The sequence below is a fragment of the Salmo salar genome, chromosome ssa26 (genome assembly GCF_905237065.1).
Source record: "Salmo salar chromosome ssa26, Ssal_v3.1, whole genome shotgun sequence".
Classification (NCBI taxonomy): domain Eukaryota; kingdom Metazoa; phylum Chordata; class Actinopteri; order Salmoniformes; family Salmonidae; genus Salmo; species Salmo salar.
In genome coordinates, this window is record NC_059467.1 from 25,879,322 (window position 1) to 25,904,616 (window position 25,295).

Sequence of the window (25,295 nt, forward strand, 5' to 3'; positions counted from 1 at the left end):
GCAGTGCTAAGACAAAGAAGGAACAGTGCCAGCGTAACAATGATTGGGGAGGACGCTGCCCAAGTGCTCTGCTCACATCTGTTCCACTTCATTCTATCAGACTCCTCAAGATCATCCTGGCAATAGAAACGTTTTGGGCGCCCAGCCGATAGGCTGGTGAACTTGAGGGTAACTCTTTCAGGGTCTGGGTGTTGCCACAAAGTGTGGAGAAACTGACACACACAAACACACACATACACAAATTCACACACTGAAATGGAAGTTTTTTGTCTGGGAGCTGATCTGTAATTTATCAACAACGTATCCTCATAACTGGCATTCTTCTGATGCTTTTTGACGGTTGTTTCCAGTCAATGGAAAACGAGACTGATAATGTGTAAATTGATAAATGCATTGTCTGCTGAACTACCGTGCCATGCGTTAATTGACAGGCTGAAGGCTAGACTTCCACTATTAGCTGGCACTTTGATGCTTCTCCAGATTTGATTTCCCTTTCTCTGACATTAGCAGAGTAAATTAAAGTTTAATGCACAGTGCTCATTACTGTAAATCACAACCATTCAAACCCAATGCACTTATTTTCCCCGATACACATTTACATTTCCTCTTGCCTGGGTAAATCTCTTTATTGTGATATCTATTCATTAAAAACCCAGTGCTGTCACTGGAGAGATTCCCCTTTTCATTTACAGCTTTGTTTGTAGGCAACATTCAGGATATTTGAGGAGTTTAGCTATTGTCTGACTGACACTGTATTTTCTTGATATAGATTTTCACTCAGATTCCAATTATATGGCATCAGATATCTGAACAGAATCTCAATCTGCTCCTAGAGAGAGCTCTACAGTAATTAATGTCGACATGCCTAAACACATTTATTTCAGTCTGTTGTATGAACAAACGTCTGATTTCATTAAACAACTAAACTGATGATATTACTGTTTGAAAAAATGGTGGACAGGGAATAATTAAGATAAATATTTATCAGTGATATAAGCCGCTCATAGCTATGGAGTAATAGAATTATGATTAAATGTGTTGAATCTATGAAGCTCAGTGTATTCAGCTTATTACAATAATAGTTCCACTTATGTTCCACATTTGGAGCAGCTGTTTCAGTGTAACACCCTGGCTTTAACCTGATTCGTTTTGTTAGTTTAATGCGAGTAAGGTTAATTGCAATTATGTTTGTGACTAACCTTAATAACCTTCCTGAGGGTAGACTGACATACCGGGAGGGTGAGAGTCTTTCTCTGCACTGTGAGTGCAGTACATACTTCATCTGGTTTTATAGAACGAACACTCCAACACAGGGCAGGTCCTGTTCCCCAGTGTACCCCTTCACCTATCGCTGGCTCTAACTCATGTTGGGACATTAATTATTGCATTTTTCCATATGTTCTATACATGCGGGGCCAAGGGCCATCTTTCATCCCCTCTGCCTAGAAACCTGGAACACCAATCCCACAAAAAAAATACATTTTATTTAAGGTCATTTCCACCAGTCTCCCAGGTCATTGACTTTTCTCCAGCAGCAGCACATTTTACAGAAATACTTTTCAGATTATAGGAAAGAAAAAAGGAAATGACATGCTTCCCCATTCCTTTTCTAATGTACTTTCTATACTTGCACTTTGTTGAAAAGCTCCGTAGACAGAAAGTGTTATTTATTTCGTTTTGAGTCTACCTCTGCACCTCTGGCCAGATCGATAGAGTGGTCCTGAGGACATATAGCGGTGGGGAACGGGCCCTGCTGCACCAGATCAGGGCACACAGGGGGAGCAGACAGAGATCATAAGCAGACCTCAGCTAGAACGTGGGGGAAAAGTCGTTGCTCAGAGCAGGTTGATTTCATGCCCCAATGCTGCGGGAGTAATTGCACCCAGACCCGTTTTATTGCGAGTTGATTTTAAAGAGGGATGAATGGAGAAACATTCTGTAAAGTGTTTATTTTGGGGGCTGACCTTTATTAACCCGTTTTCCAGGCGGGTTCCCCTGAGGTGGGCTGGCTCGGTGTTAGATTAACCCTTGCAGGCCCAACACAGCCTGGCTGCTCCCTATCACCGGCAGACAGGAAGCAGAGGATCACAGTCAGATTGGGCTCTACTTCAGCCCTCAGCATGAGTCTCATTCTGAAGCCCCCCCACACACTACACTGCCTCTAAGAGACATTAACAACACACACACACACACACACACACACACACACACACACACACACACACACACACACACACACACACACACACACACACACACACACACACACACACACACAGCGAGAGCACATATTTATCCTCTTGCCGTAGAGAGTCAGAACGGGACAGTCAGCTTCAGCGTGGACAGTGAAGGTTAATAATGTTAGACTGAAACAGTTTAGACAGTTTGAGGAGCTGTGTAGGATATGTGGGGGGCAGGGCATGGCTCTGGACGTTAAGATGAAATATCACAAACAGACAGCGTCTGAAAGCCGTTGCTGTAAATTACCGGATTGCCTGGGCTTTTATCGTCTGTATAAATGATCCTCCAAAAGTATGAGATAGAGGCTGTATATCTGAGCTCATCTTCCCCTGTCAGTCAGGGCAGCTGGTTGTTTGTGTGAGGGTGTCCCTGTCTGTTTGTGCATGTCTGTATAAAGCGTTATGGTTCGACCTCCCATCTCACCACACCACCGACACTACAGCGAACAGACTGAGGACATTTTGTTGATCCATTCCCATACCAGTCTGTATCTGTCACCATCAGTCATCCCACTCACCGTACACACACCGTACACACACCATACAGCCCTCTACAGGTGCTCAAATACATCATGTAACCTCAATCCCCGTCCTTTGCCTCCCACGTGTCATACCCTCTGGGCCGGGGGGGGACGGGGGGACGGGACGGGACAATGCGCGTGCAGCAGGGTCCTTTGATGTTCCTATGTGAAATAGTGTTGGGGGGATTAGGAACAGACGCGGCCGGGCCAGGTATTGTGTGAGCACACGAGGGCCGTCAGAGCCGCAGAGCCCCCTGTCAGGACGTGTTAGGCCAGGCTGTGATCTGCTCTGTGCTCCTCTCTCCTCTCCTCTCCCCCTGCCTGCCTGCCTGCCTCAGTGTGCTGCTCTGTGTCTGCAGCTCAGCTAGGCCTCTCTCTGATCTCAGCTTCTCTCTCTGTTCAGCAGGTCCAGGGTCACATGCCTCCGCTCATGATCCCTATTTTTCCACACGACCAACGCACCCTGGCAGCAGCCGCCGCAGCCCAGCAGGGCTTTCTCTTCCCACCGGGAATCTCTTACAAGCCAGGTATGCTCCTCTCTTTCTCTCTCTCTGTTGTTTCTTCCTGTGTCTCTGTCTGTCCTGTTCTCTGTCTACTTCTCAATGTTATGTACATGCAGTTCTCCTCCTCACAGACACAGGTTCATTTTGACAGCATGGGTCATCTTCTGACATTGATGAAGGGCCTTTCCCAATATATTCCATCCCACATATTTATTATGGTTATATATTGCATACATTTACTTGCAATGTATTTTATGTCAGTAATGCTGCCCCAGTTATCATAGGATCCTTACAATAGACATATTCCAGTCTCCATACGGCATCAAATAAAAGTGTAGTCAGCAAGGCCAAGGCAGATGACATACAGTACTCTGTCACCTTGTAAATGGAGCCAAGCCTTGGGGAGTGTTCCGTGTTCAACTCCAAGGCAGCATACCTGTTCAACAATAGATATGAGTAAAGGAGCACTGGAATGTAAACAGCTTTTCAACATGAAAGTGTCTTGACTTCTCTGGCTGTAATCACTATGGAAGAATCTGCTGAGAGAACAGCCTGCTGCAGTAACACAGTACTCTACCTAGGCACTCCCTGACCCCCTCACTCTCTCACTGTACTCATCAATCACTCAAAGGATTATGTACAGCTTAGATGTCAATTTAAACATACTGCATATGGTAGAATGTGATAGCACCAGAAACAGTATAGTATTCATGTCCACACATACTATCCTGAGATAGTGTCTTGTCCTTCTGTATCTCTTTATGGAGATGAGCTGGCACATGTCACTCATCCGGAGACAGACAGACAGGCAGACATCGAGAGAGAGACAGACAGACAGACAGACAGACAGACAGACAGACAGACAGACAGACAGACAGACAGACAGACAGACAGTAGGAGAAAGAAGAGATGAGAAGAGTCAGGGTTAAGGTGTAAAATTGAGAGGAGGTAGAGGAGGGCAAGCGTCTCCCAGGCATACAGTAATTTGTCCTGTGAGGATGAAGGGTGAAGGCGCCCTCTGCTCACCTTGCCTGTAGCAGCTTGCCTCCCTCTCCCTTTGTGTGATGAACAGAGAAAGAGAACGGATCCACACGCAACACATTCCACATCCCACAACACATTTGTGGGAAATTGCTATGACTTGTTGTTTGACTTCCTGCTCATTGTTGCTGAGAATTAAAGATGTGTCACTCTGGGCTTCTGTAATGAAATATTCAGGCAGATCCCTGACCTGGAGTGGACCCAGACACACAGCCTCTCTCCCCTTAGCGCTATGGCTGGGTATTCCTTTTAATTCTTGCTGAACATTGACTATCGGCTGGAAGTAAAGTAAAATTGCACATGCAACGGTTTTCTCATCTCCCTGACCGACCTGGGGGAGGGAAAGTCCAGGCCTCTTTTTGTCTGTCCTGAATGCTCTCAGAAATACATTTGTTGTTAGCGTCGTATCACAACATTGAGGTAACTCCAGGACCTGGAGGAAGTCAGAGGGGGAGGAGTAAGATTGGCTAGTCTAGTCAGCAGGTAAATAGCAGAACATTAAAAGGTGTGGTAGTGCAGCTAATACATTTACTATAAAGCCACAGGATGAAAAAAATAGTCAGCTATTTTGGAACTACAGAGGCATAACAGCTGGAACAGCGCCTGAGGGGATTCTTTTGCCTGTCGATTTCTTTAATACATTTGACATGGAAAATGTTTTAGTACAAATACCAGAAGGTATTATGGACTCACGGCATGCATGGGTCGCCATGTGTACACACAGGTCCTGATTTATTCATGAGATATTCATAAAGAAAAGGAAAAAAGGTCTGGAAATGACTACCATCATCAACTGAAGTAGCTTAACGTCTCTATTATCCTCAACCCCCAACACAAGATCCTACCTCATGACCAGTCTGCTAGATTACAGGATGCTGCTGTGTCCACCCTCCGTGAAGACTAGGGAAGTGGCCAAGCGTTCACTTCCACGCTAGGGCACACTAATCTGATGTCATCTTTATAAGACAGACCCTCCCAGGGACCACTGCTTATGACCCCGACCCCGCGGTGTTGCCACGACGACAGAACTATTGCCAGCGTCGTAGCATCGTGCCATATCTCCCTCTGCACACTGTGCTCAATGGCCCTGACGTTGCATGGCAGAGCAGAGACGCAGGTCATCCTTTAAACAAATAGACCCCAGCTCGCTCTGTTTACATGGACACAGAGACACTCACTCTGATAGTAGTCTAATGGTCCTGCAGAATGACTCCATGGTCATTGGGTCCCTATGCTATGATGAGGACACACATAGACATCCAGCTGGAATGACTGCTGCCGCATTTCTGTTTCCGCCGGCGCACAATAACCGACTGGCTTGTCCCTCTTGTGACTGAATACAGTAGCTGCATTAGAGCTCCATGGAATCTGTGTCAGCCATCTTGTCCCTCTTTTGACTGAATACAGTAGCTGCATTAGAGCTCCATGGAATCTGTGTCAGCCATCTTGTCCCTCTTGTGACTGAATACAGTAGCTGCATTAGAGCTCCATGGAATCTGTCAGCCATTCATGCTCACAAGTGTTAGGCCTTCTTTTGTTGTTCAGCACCAACTTTCTCACCGCCTTGTTTAGCTGGATAGAGACATTGTTAGCACTTCAAACAGAGAAAGTGAGATAGGGCATAGAGTTAGTAATTGAACGTTCATTCCAGAGCCACTTGTTTTCAAAGAACTCTAGTATTCTGACAGAATATTTCACATTGCCCTTGGCATCAGGTGCCCAGTTGTGAAGAGCTCTGTAAGAGAGAGGCTTTTCCCTTCTCCTGCATCAGGCCCTGCTCTATGGTCCTACCCACTCCTTGTCATTAGTGTTGAGCCCAGGCTCTCAGGCTGTGGTGTCCTCAAGCCCAGGCTCCAGGCAGCTGGAGGGCCCTGCACTAGATATGAGGGTGCTCACCGATTTAGAGGGTCAGGGCCCGATGCCGCTCAGTCCCACACAACTCCACTTAATTGGGCCCGTTTTTCAGCATGACACCTGGCTGAGAAAGGAATGCAGGATGAGATGAACCTTTCTCTCCACCATTACCATCACAGACAGAGACCTTTAAACATTATTCAGCAGCTCCTGTCTGTCTCTGCTTTCACTTTCTCTATAGCATTATGATGTTGAACAGCTAGCGGCTCGTTGGCCCCATCTGTCTTGTTGGACAGGGAATGTCTTTGATACTGGTCTTGTTGGTAGTACCGACCATATCAGAGGTAAATTACTGGTTGATTCCTATGGAGGACCCTCTGTATGTAAGCTCTGACAGGACATAAATCACCCTTGAGTTTGGTTCACTGTGGATGAGAGATCCTGTTTGGATCACAGTGGTCACTGTGCTGCATCAGGGCTCCGGCAGCCGACTTGTCATGATGAAGGGAATCCATCCATCTCATCCCTCAGCAGTTCCAGGAGTGACAACAAACACCCGAGCCATAGCGTGCTGCCAGAATTATGTACCCAGCTCTGACACAGCCATGGCATCATCTGCCCCCCCCCCGTTTAACCCTCCTAGTGATCCATCACCCAGGCCTGACCATGGGATCAGTCATGGGATCAGTCGTCCTCAGGACAGCAGCACACTTTGAAACCCTGATTCTCTTTCATTACTGACACCAGGCTGGCAGCACGCCCAGTCTACTGGAGTCTGCATACAACCCTGGACCCTCTAGACCCCCCGAGACCCCCCTCCAGACCCCCCAGTACAGTGCCGGGGGTGTCCTCTCTTGGCAGCTGACCCCTCCCTGGTTTCACATGACTTCCTCCCTGGTTTCACATGACTTGTCATTGAGCCCCCCCTGAAGTCACGCAGAACTCCCCCACTCCTTCTCTGCACAGAGAGAGGGATGGCATACTTATGCATTGAGAGAAAAAAAGACCATGCGGGTAGTAACGACCCACACCGCACCCCTCCTACGAGACAATTTGAAATCACTTCACTGGCCTGATTTTATTTGCCCCTGCCTTAAATGGGGATTGAATTTCCTGGCTGTATCACAATGTGCTGTGCTGTACAAGATTGCAAAGTGAGGCTGAAGGAAGAACAAGGGAAAGGGGGATACCTAGTCAGTAGAACTGAATGCATTTAACTGAAATGTGTCTTCCACAAAAGACAATGTATAGACATGTACCCTCATGCCTGTGGCTTAATGGCGCCATATGAAGTGACAGGCGGAAGTGGGGTCTGAGCTTGGGCCAATTCCCCCTCAGTACGCATGCTTCAGTCAACCCCCACTCCCCTCTCCGCTCTCCCTTCTCCACTCTCCTCTCCACTCCCCTCTCCGCTCTCCCTTCTCCACTCTCCTCTCCACTCCCCTCTCCGCTCTCCCTTCTCCACTCTCCTCTCCACTCCGCTCTCCCTTCTCCACTCTCCTCTCCACTCCCCTCTCCGCTCTCCCTTCTCCACTCTCCTCTCCACTCCCCTCTCCGCTCTCCCTTCTCCACTCTCCTCTCCACTCCCCTCTCCGCTCTCCCTTCTCCACTCTCCTCTCCACCCCCCTCTCCGCTCTCCCTTCTCCACTCTCCTCTCCACCCCCACTCCCCTCTCCGCTCTCCCTTCTCCACTCTCCTCTCCACTCCCCTCTCCGCTCTCCCTTCTCCACTCTCCTCTCCACTCCCCTCTCCGCTCTCCCTTCTCCACTCTCCTCTCCACCCCCACTCCCCTCTCCGCTCTCCCTTCTCCACTCTCCTCTCCACTCTCCACTCCGCTCTCCCTTCTCCACTCTCCTCTCCACCCCCACTCCCCTCTCCGCTCTCCCTTCTCCACTCTCCTCTCCACTCTCCTCTCCGCTCTCCCTTCTCCACTCTCCTCTCCACTCCCATCCCCTCTCCGCTCCCCTCACGCCAGTAGGCTACACTACTGGCCTGGCCTGTCTCACTGGGGTTGTTCTGTCTGTCTGTCTGTCTGTCTGTCTGTCTGTCTGTCTGTCTGTCTGTCTGTCTGTCTGTCTGTCTGTCTGTCTGTCTGTCTGTCTGAACACACTGGGCTGAGTGTAAAGGCTTCTGGTACTGAGTGACACACTCAACGCTCCCACAACATCAATCATATAGACTCCACCTACTACATACCTGTCCTTCAAACTCACTGACAGCTTGCCAAGGCACTGTAAAGCAATAAAATAAAAATGATATCAAAAGAGTAATTCATACTGGTTAGATTGATGTGATACCAAGATAAAAATGGTATTTGTTAACCATGTTATTGTAACAACACACTTGTTGTAACTAGTTTCTTAAAGCACTGTTCCCTCTTGTCTGCCAAAACTCTCACTGCCAAACAAACAATATTGTGTCAAACAATAGCAGGGCATGTCTACAAATGCCTGAAAGAACACGCCACTTCCTCTGTGTAATCACTTATAATCACACAGATATTTAACACACACACACACACACCTTTCATAGTGCCTGTTGGTTTCCAGCGTGGAGGGGGAGTTTGAGGAGGGGGGGGTGGTGAGGAGGGATACGTTCCAGTCGGCCCAGCTGAGCCTTTTGTTGGTGCAGATGTTTGGGCCGGTAGCTGAGGGCCCAGAGGAGGAGAGGAGAGGGAGAGGAGGGCCCAGGGGCTGTGTTGGCACATGCCTGGATGCTGTGGGCCCAGCTCCCTTAGCTCATTGTCTCAACCTGTGCACATTGTTCTCTCCCCCCGACAGGTGATAACTACCCGGTGCAGTTCATTCCATCCACAATGGCAGCAGCGACAGCGTCAGGACTCAGCCCCCTCCAGCTTCAGGTATGTGCTACGACAAAGAATGCTGCTCAGGACGCCTGCCAAGCCCAGGGCAGAAAAACGGCTAAGCAGCTGTATGCTAAGTAATGAGCTGCACACTAAATAATCCTGGAGGCCCTAGCTCTTACAAGCTTATCACCTTACACATGCAGTTTACCCTGTTTTATAGAGGATTTAACCCCATAGCTCCACCAGAGATGGGAGTTAGGATGATAATAGTTATTAGAGGGAATGAAAATCCCTCCAGTTACCTTAATCACGTCCTGTAGAATCTATCAGACAGGGACTGTTTACTGTATTAGGAAATATAAATACAGACCTCTGATGTTCCTGCATTACACTGTGTGACCTAAAGCAGCATGTGTTGTGAGCAGACAGAGGGGTGTGCAGTCTAAATGCAATCAGGAGGGAGGGAGGGAGGGAGGGAGGGAGAGAGGGAGAGAGAGAGAGGGAGGGAGAGAGAGGGAGAGGGAGGGAGAGGGAGGGAGAGGGAGAGAGAGAGAGAGAGAGAGAGAGAGAGAGAGAGCTTGATTCCTGAACAGAAGGAGAGAATGCTGGGATAGGCTCCAAAGCCCTGCAGGAGCGTTCACATGAAGCTGTTAGAGCTGAACTGGGGTCAGGGGCTAACCCCAGGCTATACTGTTTAATAAAGATAATTATCTGGGTTCCATCTTCATAGTCATTACCGTTATAATTATCAGCACTATTACCATCCAGCTCCTCTCCAGGCCCGAGCATGCAATTCTATCCAAATTGACAATATGTATTCCCCAGGTTACTTTCTCTGAGTTCTATTTACATAACCACTACACAGAATGGCTATGGGAAGCAGTGAAACCCTCTGTACAATTACACTAATGCTATTACTCCTGCCTGCTTGCTTAAGAAATTATCAAAGCGCCCTTTGCAGTTCTGTGAAGTATGAAGATTGAGGATATCTTTTGAAACTGTGTAATCATAAATATTTAAGGCTATCTGAAACTACTTGAATAAGGATCGTCAGTAGACTTTAATGTTCTGCCTTTGAAACAAAGGAGAAAGGAGAGCGAAAGAAAGAAAAACAGCTCTCCCAGCGCCTGCTTTTTGTGGCCGTTGTTTTGTCAACACCAGTGATAAGCTGTTGATAGCAATTAAACATTAAGCTCTCTGATAGCCAGGATTCTGATAGCCAGGATTCGGATAGCCAGGATTCTGATAGCCAGGATTCGGATAGCCAGGATTCTGATAGCCAGGATTCTGATAGCCAGGACTGAAGCAAAACAAAACCGAGACAGGACTAGGAGGAGGGAGGAGGGGAAGGCTGAGAGGAAAGTGTCTTGTAACTTTTTCTTCTTGCTGGTACATGAGCACAATTTGTCCTTCAGAGCTTATCGCTCTCAGCATTAATGAGCCTTGGCAAGTTCTAACAATGCTTGCTGTTGGAGCTGGAGAGCCCTGCTTTGTCACGCAGCGAGCCATGCAGCCATGGGAAGAACAATCAGGAACGTGGAAGGTGTGGGATGAGTCTGCTCATGTTCTTCTTGCGTGTGTGTCTGTGAGTATGTGTGTGTGTGTGTGTGTGTTACTCTCTGTTTGCGTATCATAGAGAAAGCTTGAGGTTAGCACAGTCTAGGCCTACTGAGTGTCTATTTGTAGTCGTGTTCTAGGTCAGATGGGCTAGCCATATATCTGAAGGTTAGGCTGGGGTGAGGAGGGGGCTTCAGCCATTCATTCTGATAACGCATTTAACCCTGGGAATGGGCGAAAACAGAGCCTCAAAGACCATGACTTGGCTGACCTTTAGAGAACACAGTAAACAAAAAGAGGTGCATTCCTATTAATTGAAGCCTGTCCGCCTGTGGTATATTCCGGCTGCTGGCTGCTATTTACCCTGCATAGAGTCTCCCTTAAAACAGCAAGGCAAGTCAAACATGCCCTTTTCTCTAGTGCTGGGATCAACAAGCTAACCATGTGACTCCTATCACTTCTTCTACAAAGCGCTGGGGGACAGGATGATTAAAACAGAATATGAAGGCAGAGATGGAAGTGATTAAGTTAAGTTCACTCTCTCCTCTCATAGTGATAATAGTGTTAGCTTCCGCCGCCCATCTCCCTCAAGTCTACCAGTGAAACAGAGGGAGACGCCAAGAGAGAACACAGCAGGAGCTCTGTGTGTCACACAAGTCACATCAGGACAAAAGAAGCACACAATATGTTCTTTTAGTCAACAAGAACAACAGAGCTACAAAGAGGAGACGTGTCATTTGTGGTGAGAGGATATGAGGAGACACTTTGTCCGTCAGTTGTCTGGCTTACACTGTGGCTCCTTGTCAGTGAAAGGACAACTACTGTAATTTGAGCATCTAAGTACAGGAAGCATCACATTATGATGTTAGTTTCTACTGGGAAATGACGTTTAATCAATGTGGAAAACTGATTGGATTTGCAAAAAGTCATCAACGTAAGGTCATTTGGTATTTTTATCACCCAACATTTAACCTAAATCTAATGACACGGTGCCATGTTTTGTTGATTTCACACTGAATTCACGTTAGTTGACAACTCAACCAAATGTAAATCAAAACTAGACGTTCAACTGATGTCTGTGCCCAGTGGGTTATCATGTTTTTTCCTCCAGTGTATCTCTGATGTCTCTCCTAGTCTGTGTAGGCTCTTATTCTACATGCTAATCTTTTAACAAAGCATCTGTGCTGCTAATTGCTGAGGAGATCCTGTGGAGGATCAGCCAGACAGAAGTGTGTGTGTTCTGGGTGTGATCATCAGTAATGACCATATCACTAAGTTTGGTTTTCACACATCACCAGACAGGAAGCACTGAGACTCAGCAACCCCTTCAACTTCCTGGGCTGAGGACCCTCCCCCTGGATGGCATTGGCTCAGCATGCCTTTCTAATTAAAATATCTCTCCCTGTCAGCAGCCTGGCAAGGTATAATTTTCACCAATTTACTCAGTTTAGATTGTGAAATATATGAACCTTAAAAAAGTATCTTATTGGAGGAATTAATTCCCACAATGCAGCAGCAGTAATGTGCTCAGCCATCCAGTCAGGGATGCTAGCCGCTCTGTCAGTCTTAATGTTGGCCACGCACCCGCTCACAATCTCCACTGTCATAACAGTCTGGGCCCTGCGCAGAGGATCCTCTCACTCCCCCTCCTCTCTGCCCTTTCTCTCCAGGCATAAAAAACCAAGGTAACAAAGGTTTAGGGCTGATGGATGTAAATTAATCTTGGTTGGTGCGTTTGAGTGTTGGAGAGTGTAATTTGCTTGTCAATACAGGGTGGGATGGCGTGGCCATGGTGGTTGGCAGGGAGAGGCTGTCGCCAGGCATTTTCAGTACACAAGGCAATTTCACTCAATGCTTCCCTGACAGATTGGCCCTCGTCTACGAGTCACAGGAGTGAAGGTGTGTAAACTATCCCTCCGACCAAGTGCCCCTCTTCATTAGGGTCCACTCAGGCCTGGGATGAGCTTAGGACAAGCAGGAAACAATGGCTCCATCCTGGACTGTCCTGGCCTGATTACAACTGACACATCTCACCTAACAGGGGAAATTGTGCTCAGAGTGTACCCCCGATGTGTTCCACCACCCACTATATTCAATTGAGCGGACAAAACAAGAGAAGAATTTCCTTAAATTTCACAAATTAATTTTCTATTTGGAGTTGAACTTAATTTGTTGTTTGTACACTATCCCCTCTCCCATAAATTGCCCTGTGAAAAACAATTTCCTGAAAGCTGATGTAGGCCTGATACATTGTTGGGCCCTTTTACCAGGGTGATAAACAGGAGGGGGAACTTTAGACAGGACTGTTTTTATCATTGGAGTCAGACTTTGGGGTTTAAGCAGTTTTAGAGAAAGCATCATTGGATAAAGTGGAACATCTGTGTCCTCTCTATAGAGGATCAGAGAGAGCAGCAAATAGGAGCCTCTGCTTTCACTCTGTCAAATCTCATATTTTCTCCCTATCTGTCTCTGCCCCTCAGTCTCGCTCTAACCCTTTCTCTCATCTATATCTCCCTGCTTTCTCCTCCATCTCCTGCTTTGTATATTACCCTCTTTCTTTCTCTCATGTCTTTTCTTATGCTCTTTCTGTGTGTCACTCCTGCTCCTTTTCTTCCCCCAAATTACACAGGCCGCTACATCCTTCAGCTTTAAAATATTGGATGTTAAATTGCTTGAGTGGTGACTTTACACTGCAATTACCATCCATCACAGTGGAAATGGTATCACTCAGGTCCCATGCTAAACCTGCTTCAGCCTCGCTGTCATAAACACATGAAAAGCAGCAGCCCACGTGCTACAATGACAACCAGACCAGATCTGAGCAGAGAGAGATGCGTGTGGAGGGCACTCAGTGGCTGAGACGGCTGGAGTGACAGGGAGGACTCAGAGTCTCAAAGACTCCCAGACAGAGAGGGAGAGCAGGAAACCTGGTATTATCTTTTGTTTGGAGGCAAATGCATGTGTACTCCGGATGTGTGGAGAGACTGGGGCCTCTGCCATCACCAACAACAAGTGAAGCACTTTTCACTTTGAGTTTAAAGAGAGAGAAGAACTCAGACAGACAGACAGACAGACAGACAGACAGACAGACAGACAGACAGAGACAGACAGACAGACAGACAGACAGACAGACAGACAGACAGACAGACAGACAGACAGACAGACAGACAGACAGACAGACAGACAGACAGACAGACAGACAGACAGACAGACAGACAGACAGACAGACAGACAGACAGACAGAGAGAGAGAGAGCAGCTGGTTCTCTGTTTGTGAGGAGAGGAGAAGAGAGCAGTGTGGTCTTTGAAGGTAACCCAGAGCAGTGCAGCAGTGCTAGCTGTGTGTGGAGAGGAGGAGAGCTAATGGAATGGCTAGGTGAGCAGCTGGATAGACTATTTAGTGAACAGAGGGACAGATGGACAGACAGTGTGGATAATGCAGTGAGAGGCGCTGAATGTGAGGGCTGGCTCAGGGGCCTGACTGATGACTAGGAGCTTTGGGCCTGGAGAACCCACACAGTGCTAGGCTAGGATAGTTAGATCCAAGATGAGAAGGAATGTGTTGTTGAGAGTGTGTGTGCATTTGTGTGTGTGTATTAGAGTGAGGCAGGCTGGAAAGAGAGAGAAGGAGAGAAGGAGGAGGGTTAGAGCAGGGTAGCAGGTTGGGTGCCAGCAGATGAGACAGATGTTGGGCCATACTGGAAAGCATCGGCACAGTGCACCAGGACGCCTGCCTCCGCTCCTGACATCTGGGCCTGGCCTGGGTCAGCCTGCCTGGTTGCCCTGGGCAATGAGCCTGTACAAGCCTTGTGGCAAACGGGGCTGGCGCTGCGCTGCCTTTTAAACGGCGGGGTGCACCGGAGCATGATTAATGCCCTCATGTCCACCCCACTGCTCAGCAGAGGCAAGGCAGAGGTGACTGAGAGAGAGAGAGAGAGAGAGAGAGAGAGAGAGAGAGAGAGAGAGAGAGAGAGAGAGAACACCCACTGCCTCAAACAGCGGACAGATATCACACTCACAATGCCGTGATGTATAGAATAGCTGTGTTTTCTTTCAGTCATTTATATTCTGCAGAGATGTTTTTCAGTGTGTCTGTTGCGTCAAAGTGAGTTGAATCTGAGGCCTCAGTTGTTGTAAGTGTGTAATGCACCATAATGGCTGGGAGCAGGAAGGCTGTCCAAATCTGCCACTGTATTTTACAGCATCTGTCACTGAGCTTTGGCCCTGCCCTTCTCTTTAAGACCAAACAAGATTCTACAGCTTGTTTTTCTGAGAAATGTTTTTTCCCTCCCTGTTTTCCCCCCAAAGCCCACTCCACATCCCCCTCGCTCTCCCTCCTCTGCCCCAAGTTCACAAATTGCAGAGGTGACGTACAGAACCTACTCTGCCTGTTGTCAATGCTCCTCTCTAGTTGTTGCTTTTCCTTTTCATTTAACACCAAATTAAAAGTGTGGAAACTTAATGAAAACCAGGCTATAAATCTAATTAATTGTGATTGACAATCATTATTTTGTTCCGAATGGATTGGTTTATCCAAGACGCAAAATAATGAGTTTTCCTTATTCATAAAAAAGGGTAATTGATCTATTGCCTTTTATATATATATGCCCCATACTATATCTAAATAGCCTCAGTTGAGTCTAATATGCTGGGAGCATGGTCTGGACATGTGCTGAGATGTCCAACATCAGTGGAGTGTGTAATCTCACTATAATGTTGTCGCAGGCAGAAAAGTGAACCTCCTCGTTTAACCTCTGCCGCCTCCAGAGGGCTTGTTTTTAATTACTAGAGGCTAACAAGCTGACCTTGGGCCTGGCGCGCTCATTTGGAATCCATGCTCGCTGAGATGTGCTCTGCTCTTCTGGGAGAGATGGGGGGAGGGAGGAAGGGAAGGAGGGAGGGAGAGAAGGAGGGAGGGACGGGGTCGCAGGAAGGGTGTGTGTGTGTGTGTGTGTGTGTGTTTGTGTTTTAACTGTTTTCTGTGAGGAAGGGGATACTGTAGGAGTCAACACAGAGGCTTTGTTCAGTTTTCGTTCATGTTTCTGTGTTCTGGCAGAAATAGTATCATCCCCAGGAGAACCCAGGCAGCAGGACCTCTGTGCCTGCCTGCCTGCCTGCCTGCCTGCCTGCCTGTCTGTCTGTCTGTCTGCCTGCCTGCCTGCCTGCCTGTCTACCTGCCTGCCTGCCTGCCTGCCTGCCTGTCTGTCTGCCTGCCTGCCTGCCTGTCTACCTGCCTGCCTGCCTGCCTGCCTGTCTACCTGCCTGCCTGCCTGCCTGTCTACCTGCCTGCCTGCCTGCCTGCCTGCCTGCCTGCCTGCCTGTCTGTCTGTCTGCCTGCCTGCCTGCCTGCCTGCCTGCCTGCCTGCCTGCCTGCCTGCCTGCCTGCCTGCCTGCCTGCCTGCCTGTCTGTCTGCCTGCCTGCCTGCCTGTCTACCTGCCTGCCTGCCTGCCTGCCTGCCTGCCCAGCAGAGCCATGGGGAGGGGTGAGGGCTGAGGGAGTATAATGTCAAACATCCAGAAAAACAGGAAACTTTACCAGCCCCAACGATTTATAGTATAGCACTGAAACCATAACATGACATTTATCATAGACATAACTTATTGTGTTAAAGGTTTTCATTATTCACCCCCATTTGCTCTCTCTTTTCCTCTCTCTCTCTTTTCCTCTCTCTCTCTCTTCCTCTCTTTTCCTCTCTCTCTTTTCCTCTCTCACTCTCACTCTCTCGCTGTCTCTCTATCTCTCTCGCTCTCTCACATACACTAACTCAACACAAACACTCTGGCATATTCCTACCCTCAATAGCCGTTTCCATTTTAATTGGTAAGGACAGTGAAGTCAAGCGTTTTAGTGCTTGAGAGGAGTTTGTTTTTGTGGCAATAGGAGAGTGCAGGGTGAAACCACTACTGCTGATGATGAGAGCAGAGAGCAGAGACCACTCAGGACTCCACCTGCTGCATGCTGGCCATAGTGGACCTGGGGCACCAAGCCAGCTCTTCTCAGTCCCCAGCCCCTGATCCCTGTCTTACCATTGACTTTCAGTGTGACCCTCATTACCAACAGGCACCTTCTGCCGTGGCAGCCCTGCAAGATGGCGGGGGGCGCGGGGAAGGGAGTATGTGTGTAGGCCTACTGGGAGAGACCTCTGTGAGCCAGGCAGGAAGGTAGATGTCCTTCAGTTAGGGGACTGGAACATGTGTCCTGGCCAGAGACAGTGTTAGTCAGTCAGTCAGATCAGCCAGAGGCTGTCTCCTGTCTCCCCCTCTCCCTCTCTCCCCCTCAAACTCACACCTACTCTGTTTCACCTAGTACACGGCTAGTTAACACGTACATTTTTACACAACTAGGCTGAAATGCACCGGAGACGTGGCAGCCCTCCACTGCCCTACCTCCTCTCTGTCCTTGAGCGGTGCATGGTTTAGTTAGTGGTGGACTGTGTGTCGTGTCACACCTCCCTCCTGCATGTCTTCCTGCTCTCCTGATTGTGTTTATTGTTTCTTACCTCCTGGAGTCTGCCTGTGCTGGGTAGAGCTGCAGCTCCTCACCCCATGGCTACGTCCTGCTAATCAGGCCTCACAAAAGCCAGGCTGACTGCCTCTAATTTGAAGCAAAACCCAATTATGCTCTTTTTCCGGAACAATAAAGTTCTTCCCACTCGAGGTCAGGGGCTTTGCCCATCTACAGCTCTGTTAACAAACATCTGTCCAACAGACTTGGCTTCCGCTCCGCTCCTACACAGACTGGAGCCTCACGCGTAGCCTAGAGACATAGTCAGGCAGCTCAACGAGGACCATGCTCAACTCCTCTGCAAACAACTATGTCACCCTAACCCAAAATGCTCAAACTAACTCAACATTGTATTAGTGAGATGGATTTGGGGTGGGGGGTAGAGTTGTGTCCATTTCTGTGGCCCCTTGAAGACAAAAGGCTGTTTGTGTGTGAGGCGGGGGCAGTGCTATCATTGTGGGAACATAATCAGTCGGTCATTTCCGCTGCCCATGTGCTGTTGTTCGCCTCGGGTCCCCCAGAAGAATGAACCTTTTGTGTGCCGTGTATGTGGCGGCGATAAAGGTCCAGGAGAGTATACCTGTTTATATCTGGAGATATGTGAGCAGGACACAAAGTGCTTTGTTTGGCTTTAGTCTGCGTCTGCACTACGGAGGGTGGGGCACACAGGCCACCGGGGCTGTGCCACATTTTCCATCCACACAAATGGAGTCTGTATGGGGCCCCGGCAAACCAGGAAATGAGACGGGGCATGTTGATTGGTCATACCGAACAGAAAGTAAATTCTCCTTGACAACGCCATCCGTTTGAATAACATAGAAACAGAGCGGCTTACCTACTCTGAGCCAGAAATGCTTGTCAGAGAGTGATGAGGTGGTGTCTGTCTGGTCTGGAGCTGTGAGAGATTGTACATATTGTACACTACCTAGCCCTCACTCTGAGACAGCAGTCCTAGTTGACAGACCCCTGCCACTTACAGCAAGGGACAAAAGCCAATTTAACCACTTACCTGGTGGCCAATCAATAATAGCCTGAGGCAAACAGTAGCGCTGTCAACATAGGGAGTGGGTCTTAGTGGTCTCTTAGAGAGGGGTCAGTACAAAAACATAATCCATTCCAGATCTGATCATAAAACAATCTTCTTTATGCTGTGTTCAAACTGACTGGGAAATAGTGGAAAGTCAGATTTGTATTTGAATGTTATTAGATACCCATGAATTATAACTCACATGTTCATAGTAGAGGTCGGTCGATTTCAAGTTTTCATAACAATCTGTAATCGGCCTTTTTGGACACCGATTATGGCTGATTACATTGCAATCCACGAGGAAACTGCGTGGCAGACTGACCACCTGTTATGCAAGTGCAGCAAGGAGCCAAGGTAAGTTGCTAGCTAGCATTAAACTTATCTTAGAAAAAACAATCAATCTTCGCATAATCACTAGTTAACTACATATGGTTGATGACATTACTAGGTTAACTAGCTTGTCCTGCGTTGCATATAATCCATGCGGTGCCTGTTAATTTATCATCGAATCACAGCCTACTTCAACTTCGCCAAACGGGTGATGATTTTACAAAAGCGCATTGCCGAAAAAAGCACAATCTTTGCACCAAATGGACCTAACGATAAACATCAATGCCTTTCTTAAAATCAATACACAGAAGTTATATTTTTAAACCTGCATATTTAGTTAAAAGAAATTCATGTTAGTAGGCAATATTAGCTAGGGAAATTGTGTCACTTCTCTTGCGTTCAGTGCAAGCAGAGTCAGGGTATATGCAACAGTTTGGGCCGCCTGGCTCATTGCGAACTAATTTGCCAGAATTTTACGTAATTATGACATAACATTGAAGGTTGTGCAATGTAACAGCAATATTTAGACTTAGAGTGGCCACCCGTTCAATAAAATATGGAATGGTTCCGTATTTCACTAAAAGAATAAACGTTTTGTTTTCAAAATTATAGTTTTCCGGATTTGACCATATTAATGACCAAAGGCTTGTATTTCTGTGTGTTTATTATATTATAATTAAGTATATGATTTGATATAGCAGTCTGACTGAGTGGTGGTAGGCAGCTGCAGGCTCGTAAGCATTCATTTAAACTTTACTGCGTTTGCCAGCAGCTCTTAACAATGCTTGAAGCACAGTGCTGTTTATGACTTCAAACCTATCAACTCCTGTGTAACGGCCGTCTGAAGGAGTAGACCAAGGCGCAGCGTGTATCGTGCTCATCTTCTTTATTATTATAAGAGAACACTTAAACAACAGAAAAAACAAACGACAGCCAAACAGTTCTGTCAGGTATACTCACAAAACAGAAAATAACCACCCACAAAACCCAAAGGAAAACAGGCTTCCTAAGTATGGCTCCCAATCAGCGACAACGATGTACAGCTGTCCCTGATTGAGAGCCATACCAGGCCAAAACAAAGAAATACAAAAACATAGAAAAAAGGACATGGAATGCCCACCCTAGTCACACCCTGGCCTAACCAAAATAGATAACAAAACCCTCTCTATGGCCAGAGCGTGACATCCTGAGATTAGGCTGGCAATACTAAAGTGCCTATAAGAACATCCAATAGTCAAAGGTATATGAAATACAAATGGTATAGAGAGAAATAGTCAACGCGCCATAATTCCTATAATAACTACAACCTAAAACTTCTTAACTGGGAATATTGAAGAACTAGGAATATTGAACCACCAGCTTTCATATGTTCTGAGCAAGGAACTTAAACGTTAGCTTTTTTACATGGCACATATTGCACTTTTACTTTTTTCTTCAACACTGTGTTTTTGCATTATTTAAACCAAATTGAGCAAGTTTTATTATTTATTTGAGACGAAATACATTTTATTTATGTATTATATTAAGTTAAAATAAAAGTTTTCATTGTTCATTCAGTATTGTTGTAATTGTCCTTATTTCAAATATATATATAAATAATTGTCCGATTAATCGGTATCGGCTGTTTTTTTTGGGTCCTCCAATAATCGGTATCGGTATCGGCATTGGAAAATCATAATCGGTCGACCTCTAGTTCATAGTGCCTAGAAGATTTAACAGGCATCACTAAAGCCTCCAGCTTTCATCAATGATAGACAATCTGCCTTAAGTTTATTTAAATGATGATGATGTTTATTGTATTGTGGGATTTCTTGACCCAACACCCTTTTCTGTGATGTGTGTCTGACAACTGTTATTTTACATATGTTTTCAAAAGCCATATCAGTATCCGTAATAACCCGTTCACTAAGCGCCTGCCAGATAATCAGGACAGCAGTAGACATATATAATATTATACACAGTTCAACCCCTTTTCTGTGTGGAAACGTGATTGTCATTAAACGCTTAGCCAGTCATCAAAACCACACGTCTGAGTGGTAAGTCACCACTGGTTACTGAGTTATCGCCAAGGAAAATAAGCATGATGACATCAATGGTCTTTGTACAGCCTTAATAATGTATGCGTTTAATGTGTTCTGTGATGGGAGTCCAACTGGGTTTGGTTTTCTAACAGTGTGGGATGGCAGGCGTATAGAGGGCCAGCTCAGGTGGCTGTGTAGTAGTGTCCTATTACAGACCAGAAAGCCCAACAGAAACCCCTCTACTGTGGAGGGAAATCAGAACAGTCTCTCTCCTGTTGAGTCTGAAAACTTCTCTCTGTGATGAGTGGAAAAAGAGCGCTCCAAGTGTGCTGAATGAGAGCCATGGCTGTGTGGTTTTTAAGGCTGCTGTCTCTCCCTGGATTCAAGCTTTGATATACAGTAAAGACCTTTGATGGAGGTTCTCTGCCAGGCATGGAAAGAGAGGAAGACGTGAAGGAGAGAGAGAGAGAGAGAGAGACAGAGAGCGAGAGAGAGACAGAAAGAGAAAGAGAGGAAAAGAGAGAGAGAGAAAGCTTTGAATGGTGTCTGGCTTTGGATGTTAATGCCTTGTGGGTTTCCTTCCTCTCCTCTCTACAGCAACTGTATGCCGCCCAGCTTGCCAGCATGCAGGTCTCTCCTGGAGCCAAGATGCCCCCACTCCCCCAGCCTCCCAACAACAGCGGGCCCATCTCCCCCTCCGGCCTGAAGAACGACAAGAGATCCTCCAGCCCTATCACTCAAGTCAAGGTAGGACCCGCCTTTCACCCCTCACTTCACCCACCTACAGCCCACCGCCTAAGTACTGGAGTGGTGCTTGACCCAGCCTGCTGATAACTCGGGAAATGAGTGGTGGTAGTGGTGCTGCTGTTCTGTGTTCTGTGCTAATACTGGGCCAAACTTCTTACCGGCCCATCAATCTGTGGGCCTTTAACAAGGCCCGCTCTCTCTCAACCAGAACTCTGTGGACATGGTTGCTATGGCTGTGGACGCTCTAAGTGAGAGAATTTGTGGAACACATGGTTTCAGATCACAAGGAACAGCAGAACTTTTTTTTTATGACGGAACAAAACCATTAGAACAGAGAGACAATCACTCTTATGTAAATGCAGTGTAAAAAGTGAAGGGAGAAGGAAGGATTGATGACTCTTATTGTCTTGTAAATAAACCCGAGAGCAGGGTCTGCTACTGCATGGCCTGGATCCACCAGACCTCCGTATGGAGCATAGAGTAGATACATCATCCTCTCACCAGGCGAGACCATAATCAGAAACATGCCTCCATTTGGAAAAATGTAGCTTAATATTACTATAGTGAAGGGACTTAAATCATGTCATTGAATGGTACAGTAGGGCAGCTCTCTCTCTCTCTCTAGTATTCTCTTCAGCATGCAAGCTCTGGAGCTAAACACGGCCTCCCCCACAACCCCACCACACCTCCCCATGACCCCAGGCACACAGCCTCCTGGGAGCTCTTCCATGGGCCTGTGTCAAGCTGTCTCCTAAACCCTGTCACTTTATAGGATCTATGTCATCAAGGCTGTTTGTTAGATAAGAGGCACTACACAGATCCTACAGGCCTTTTCACTCAGATATTGTGACATTGAGTTGCCGTTCTGAATGGGCTCTATGGGTATTTATCATACTTCTAAACACTAAGGTTGTGAGCTTGAACTATCAATAATTAAACACTAATGTAAAGTACATATGTCCCCTAAGCCCCATCTGTATTCATCCTTAGTAAGAATTAGATTGCTGTTAGTTTGTTTGTCAGCTTTTGGCTTCACTGGATGACAAACTGTTATTGGCACAGCAATAACAAGGCCTTGAGGTAGTCTGTGTCTGAGCCAGCCATATGAATGGACAAGGAGACACTTGGGCTTTGAAAAAGACTGTTAACAACAACATACAAACTAATCTCAGCGAAGAGACTTCACTAGAGAGATACATAAGGAGGCAGTAGAGCTATACTTGGCCCAGCCAGGTACTTTCCTCCATTGGTACGTGTGTAATTCCTACAGTACCATCCATTGGTACGTGTGTAATACCTACAGTACCATCCAGTCAGCTAGCAGGTATCCTCTCCAAGAGCTCCTAGACACTGGCCTGGAGAACACCACAGATCACCATCAGCCTCAATCACACCTTACTGCTACTCTGTGCTGTACTGCAACTGGCCCAGCAGACATGTCCTCCTGTGATCTGACATCTCACATTAACTCACCCAACAAGAATGCATTCTAAACCAGTTATACATTTATTACACACTGTCGGATGCAGTATTACATGAAACAAATTACTAACACCAGTATCCGCAAATGAGAAAGGAAATTGGAAAACAACTTAATGAATTAGATAACTGACGTTTGATGACTGTTACTTACAACCATCTTTAATCATCACCATGTATCTCTGTAATGTGGTTATTATTCATTCTTAGACCAGAGAAGAGGGAGAACAGATGAAGATGTACAGAGAGGCAAAAATCGGATTTAATTAGTGTGAACAAAGGCGCTCGGCAACTGTGAGGACGGCCATGATGGCACGGTGCCAGCAGATGAATGAGGAGAGGAGGGGAGAGAAGGATAGAAGAGGGGAGAGGAGAGAAGGGGAAGGGAGAGGGGGGAGCAGTGGACGGTCAGATAGGAGCGCTAGTAATTAGCCAGAAGCAGAGTGTTGTCTGGGAGCCCACACAACCTCCAATAGGAGGAGCCCTTATTCACATCTGTGTCCTCTCTCTCCCGCTGTCTCTCCCTCTCTATCTCTCTCCTATCTCTCTTTCTCTCTCTTCCACTCTCTCTCCCGCTGTCTCTCCCTCTCTATCTCTCTCCTATCTCTCTCTCTCTCTTCCACTCGCTCTCCTATCTCTCTCTCTCTCTCTCTCTCTCTCTCTCTCTTCCACTCCTCTCCCTTACCCCATCTCCACAAGGAGGAGGGAACGCAGCCTCTCAACCTGTCCGCCCGGCCCAAGACGGCAGAGCTGGTCAAGTCCCCCACGTCCCCCACACACAGCCTGTTCACAGGCAGCAAGACCAGCCCCAACAGCCTGTCCAAGAGCGGCATCCCCAGTCCCCTCGGAGGCATGGGCCGTGGGTCTTCTCTGGGTAAGACCTGGCCACACTGCATCTCACCTCCGGCTCCATCTCCAATAGTCAATACATACTGATTGAATCTGTTTTGAAGTTGGCACCACCTCGATCACATAGAAAGATCATTATAATTCCATAACAGTGATATAGGATCGAAGCTAGATATTTTGTTGGTTTTATTTTCTGTGTTTAGGTAATGGGAGTTGAACATATAATATTTCACACTGTCAAGTTCTAAAAATGGCTATGAATGTTGCCCATTTTTTTATCTGGATGAACCAAAAGTTAATGACGTTTATCCCTATGTAGACAAAACTGTTGACACAATTGCAACTCTTAATCTCGGTGGAACCTTGGTATTAAAAACCGTGCAATCTAGAGCTGCGGATGTTGTAACACATTATTTGTTTTTAAGAGGTCTCACGTTTCACCATCCCTCTCATGTTAAGTCTTTCTACTCAGCCTTTGCTAACTGTTATTAAATGCAGTCTTTCATTAAAGTGCCTGCATTTCCGCTGTTCCGTTCAGACTGGGGGTTTGAACCCAGTCCCTATGTTTGTTTTATTCTATTTCTGTGTCTTTAACTGCCATCCCTCCTCACCTAACTGTGAGATGTTAATTACACAAAGAAGGTCGACAGACTCGGTCTACTGCCTCTCGCTGTCTTTAAAACAGACTCACACGTACACAGATGCAGGCAGCACACACGTGCACGCATGCACACACACACCCTGACGGGAAAAAAGGAAGAGGACCTCCTACAAGGCTTGATTCTCCACATAGGAGGATGAACACCTGTCAGTGGGCTCATTCACTGTGAATCTAAATGAATAGTGTGTATGTGTATCTACTGTGTGTGGGGGTTAACTGGGGGTGTCCCTCCCTCCCCAGACATCCTGTCCAGCCTGAACTCCACAGCGCTGTTCGGGGACCAGGATGCAGTGATGAAGGCCATCCAGGAGGCCAGGAAGATGAGAGAACAGATCCAGAGAGAGCAGCTGCAGCACCACCAGCAGGGCATGGAGGCCAAGCTCTCTGCCCTCACAGGCATGGGCCTCAACAACTGCAGCAGGGCTGACAAGGTCAGAATCCCCGTCCGTCCGTCCGTCTGTCTGTCCATCCAGCTCTCTGTCTCATTCTCTCTCATTCCTTTTCTCCTCTTTTCCATTTATCTTCCTATATGTTGCTTTCTGTTTATTCACTCCTCTCTTTCTGTCTCTCTTTTCTCCTTCCCTCCCTCTTTTTTCCTCACCAACAGAGCTGGTTCACTGAGTACATTGTGAGTAGCCCAAAACCACAACTAGTAAAGTGATTTCCGCTATTTTCTTTTTTAGATATAATTCTTCAGACCAATGTTTGTCTTTAATGCTGGTCCAGAGTAGTGGTTTTGATTGACATTGGCTTGGCTGTGTGTGTGTGTGTGTGTGTGTGTGTGTGTGTGTGTGTGTGTGTGTGTGTGTGTGTGTGTGTGTGTGTGTGTGTGTGTGTGTGCGTGCGTGCGCGCGCGCGCGCGCGTGCGTGCGTGTGCGTGCATTATGGTGTTTGCATGCGTGTGTGTTGATGTTGGTGATAGAGGAACGGACCATGGTGCTGCCCGGTGCGGGTTAACACTCTGATGTCTCTGCCCAATTAAAGCAGACATACGGCCCTCTCCGTCCCTCGACATGGGACAGGGGCGCTTTGTACCAGGAGCACACACACTCCCCTCCCCGGGATTCCCTTTTAAAATATCTTCAAGCGATGAGTCAATCAAGGAGAGAAAAAACATCCACCTCCCTCTGATTGGTGCCATGTTGCCAGTTGGCT

General features: G+C 47.1%; 1 protein-coding gene across 24 annotated transcripts in view; it reads left to right on the forward strand.

Moving 5' to 3' along the window:
• The window catches only part of LOC106587493 (transcription factor SOX-6), a 203,970-nt gene that overhangs the window by 142,325 nt on the left and 36,350 nt on the right, over window positions 1–25,295 (forward strand). For 16 of the 24 annotated variants that reach the window (XM_045708401.1, XM_045708398.1, XM_045708408.1 and 13 more), the window contains 6 exons: window positions 3,165–3,288; window positions 8,940–9,019; window positions 21,002–21,151; window positions 23,330–23,504; window positions 24,381–24,571; window positions 24,748–24,768. In XM_045708401.1, the coding sequence (XP_045564357.1) occupies window positions 3,165–3,288; window positions 8,940–9,019; window positions 21,002–21,151; window positions 23,330–23,504; window positions 24,381–24,571; window positions 24,748–24,768 (741 nt within the window). The remainder of the gene's footprint in view (window positions 1–3,164; window positions 3,289–8,939; window positions 9,020–21,001; window positions 21,152–23,329; window positions 23,505–24,380; window positions 24,572–24,747; window positions 24,769–25,295) is intronic. The other 8 variants (XM_045708394.1, XM_045708407.1, XM_045708413.1 and 5 more) reach the window with 4 other exon arrangements.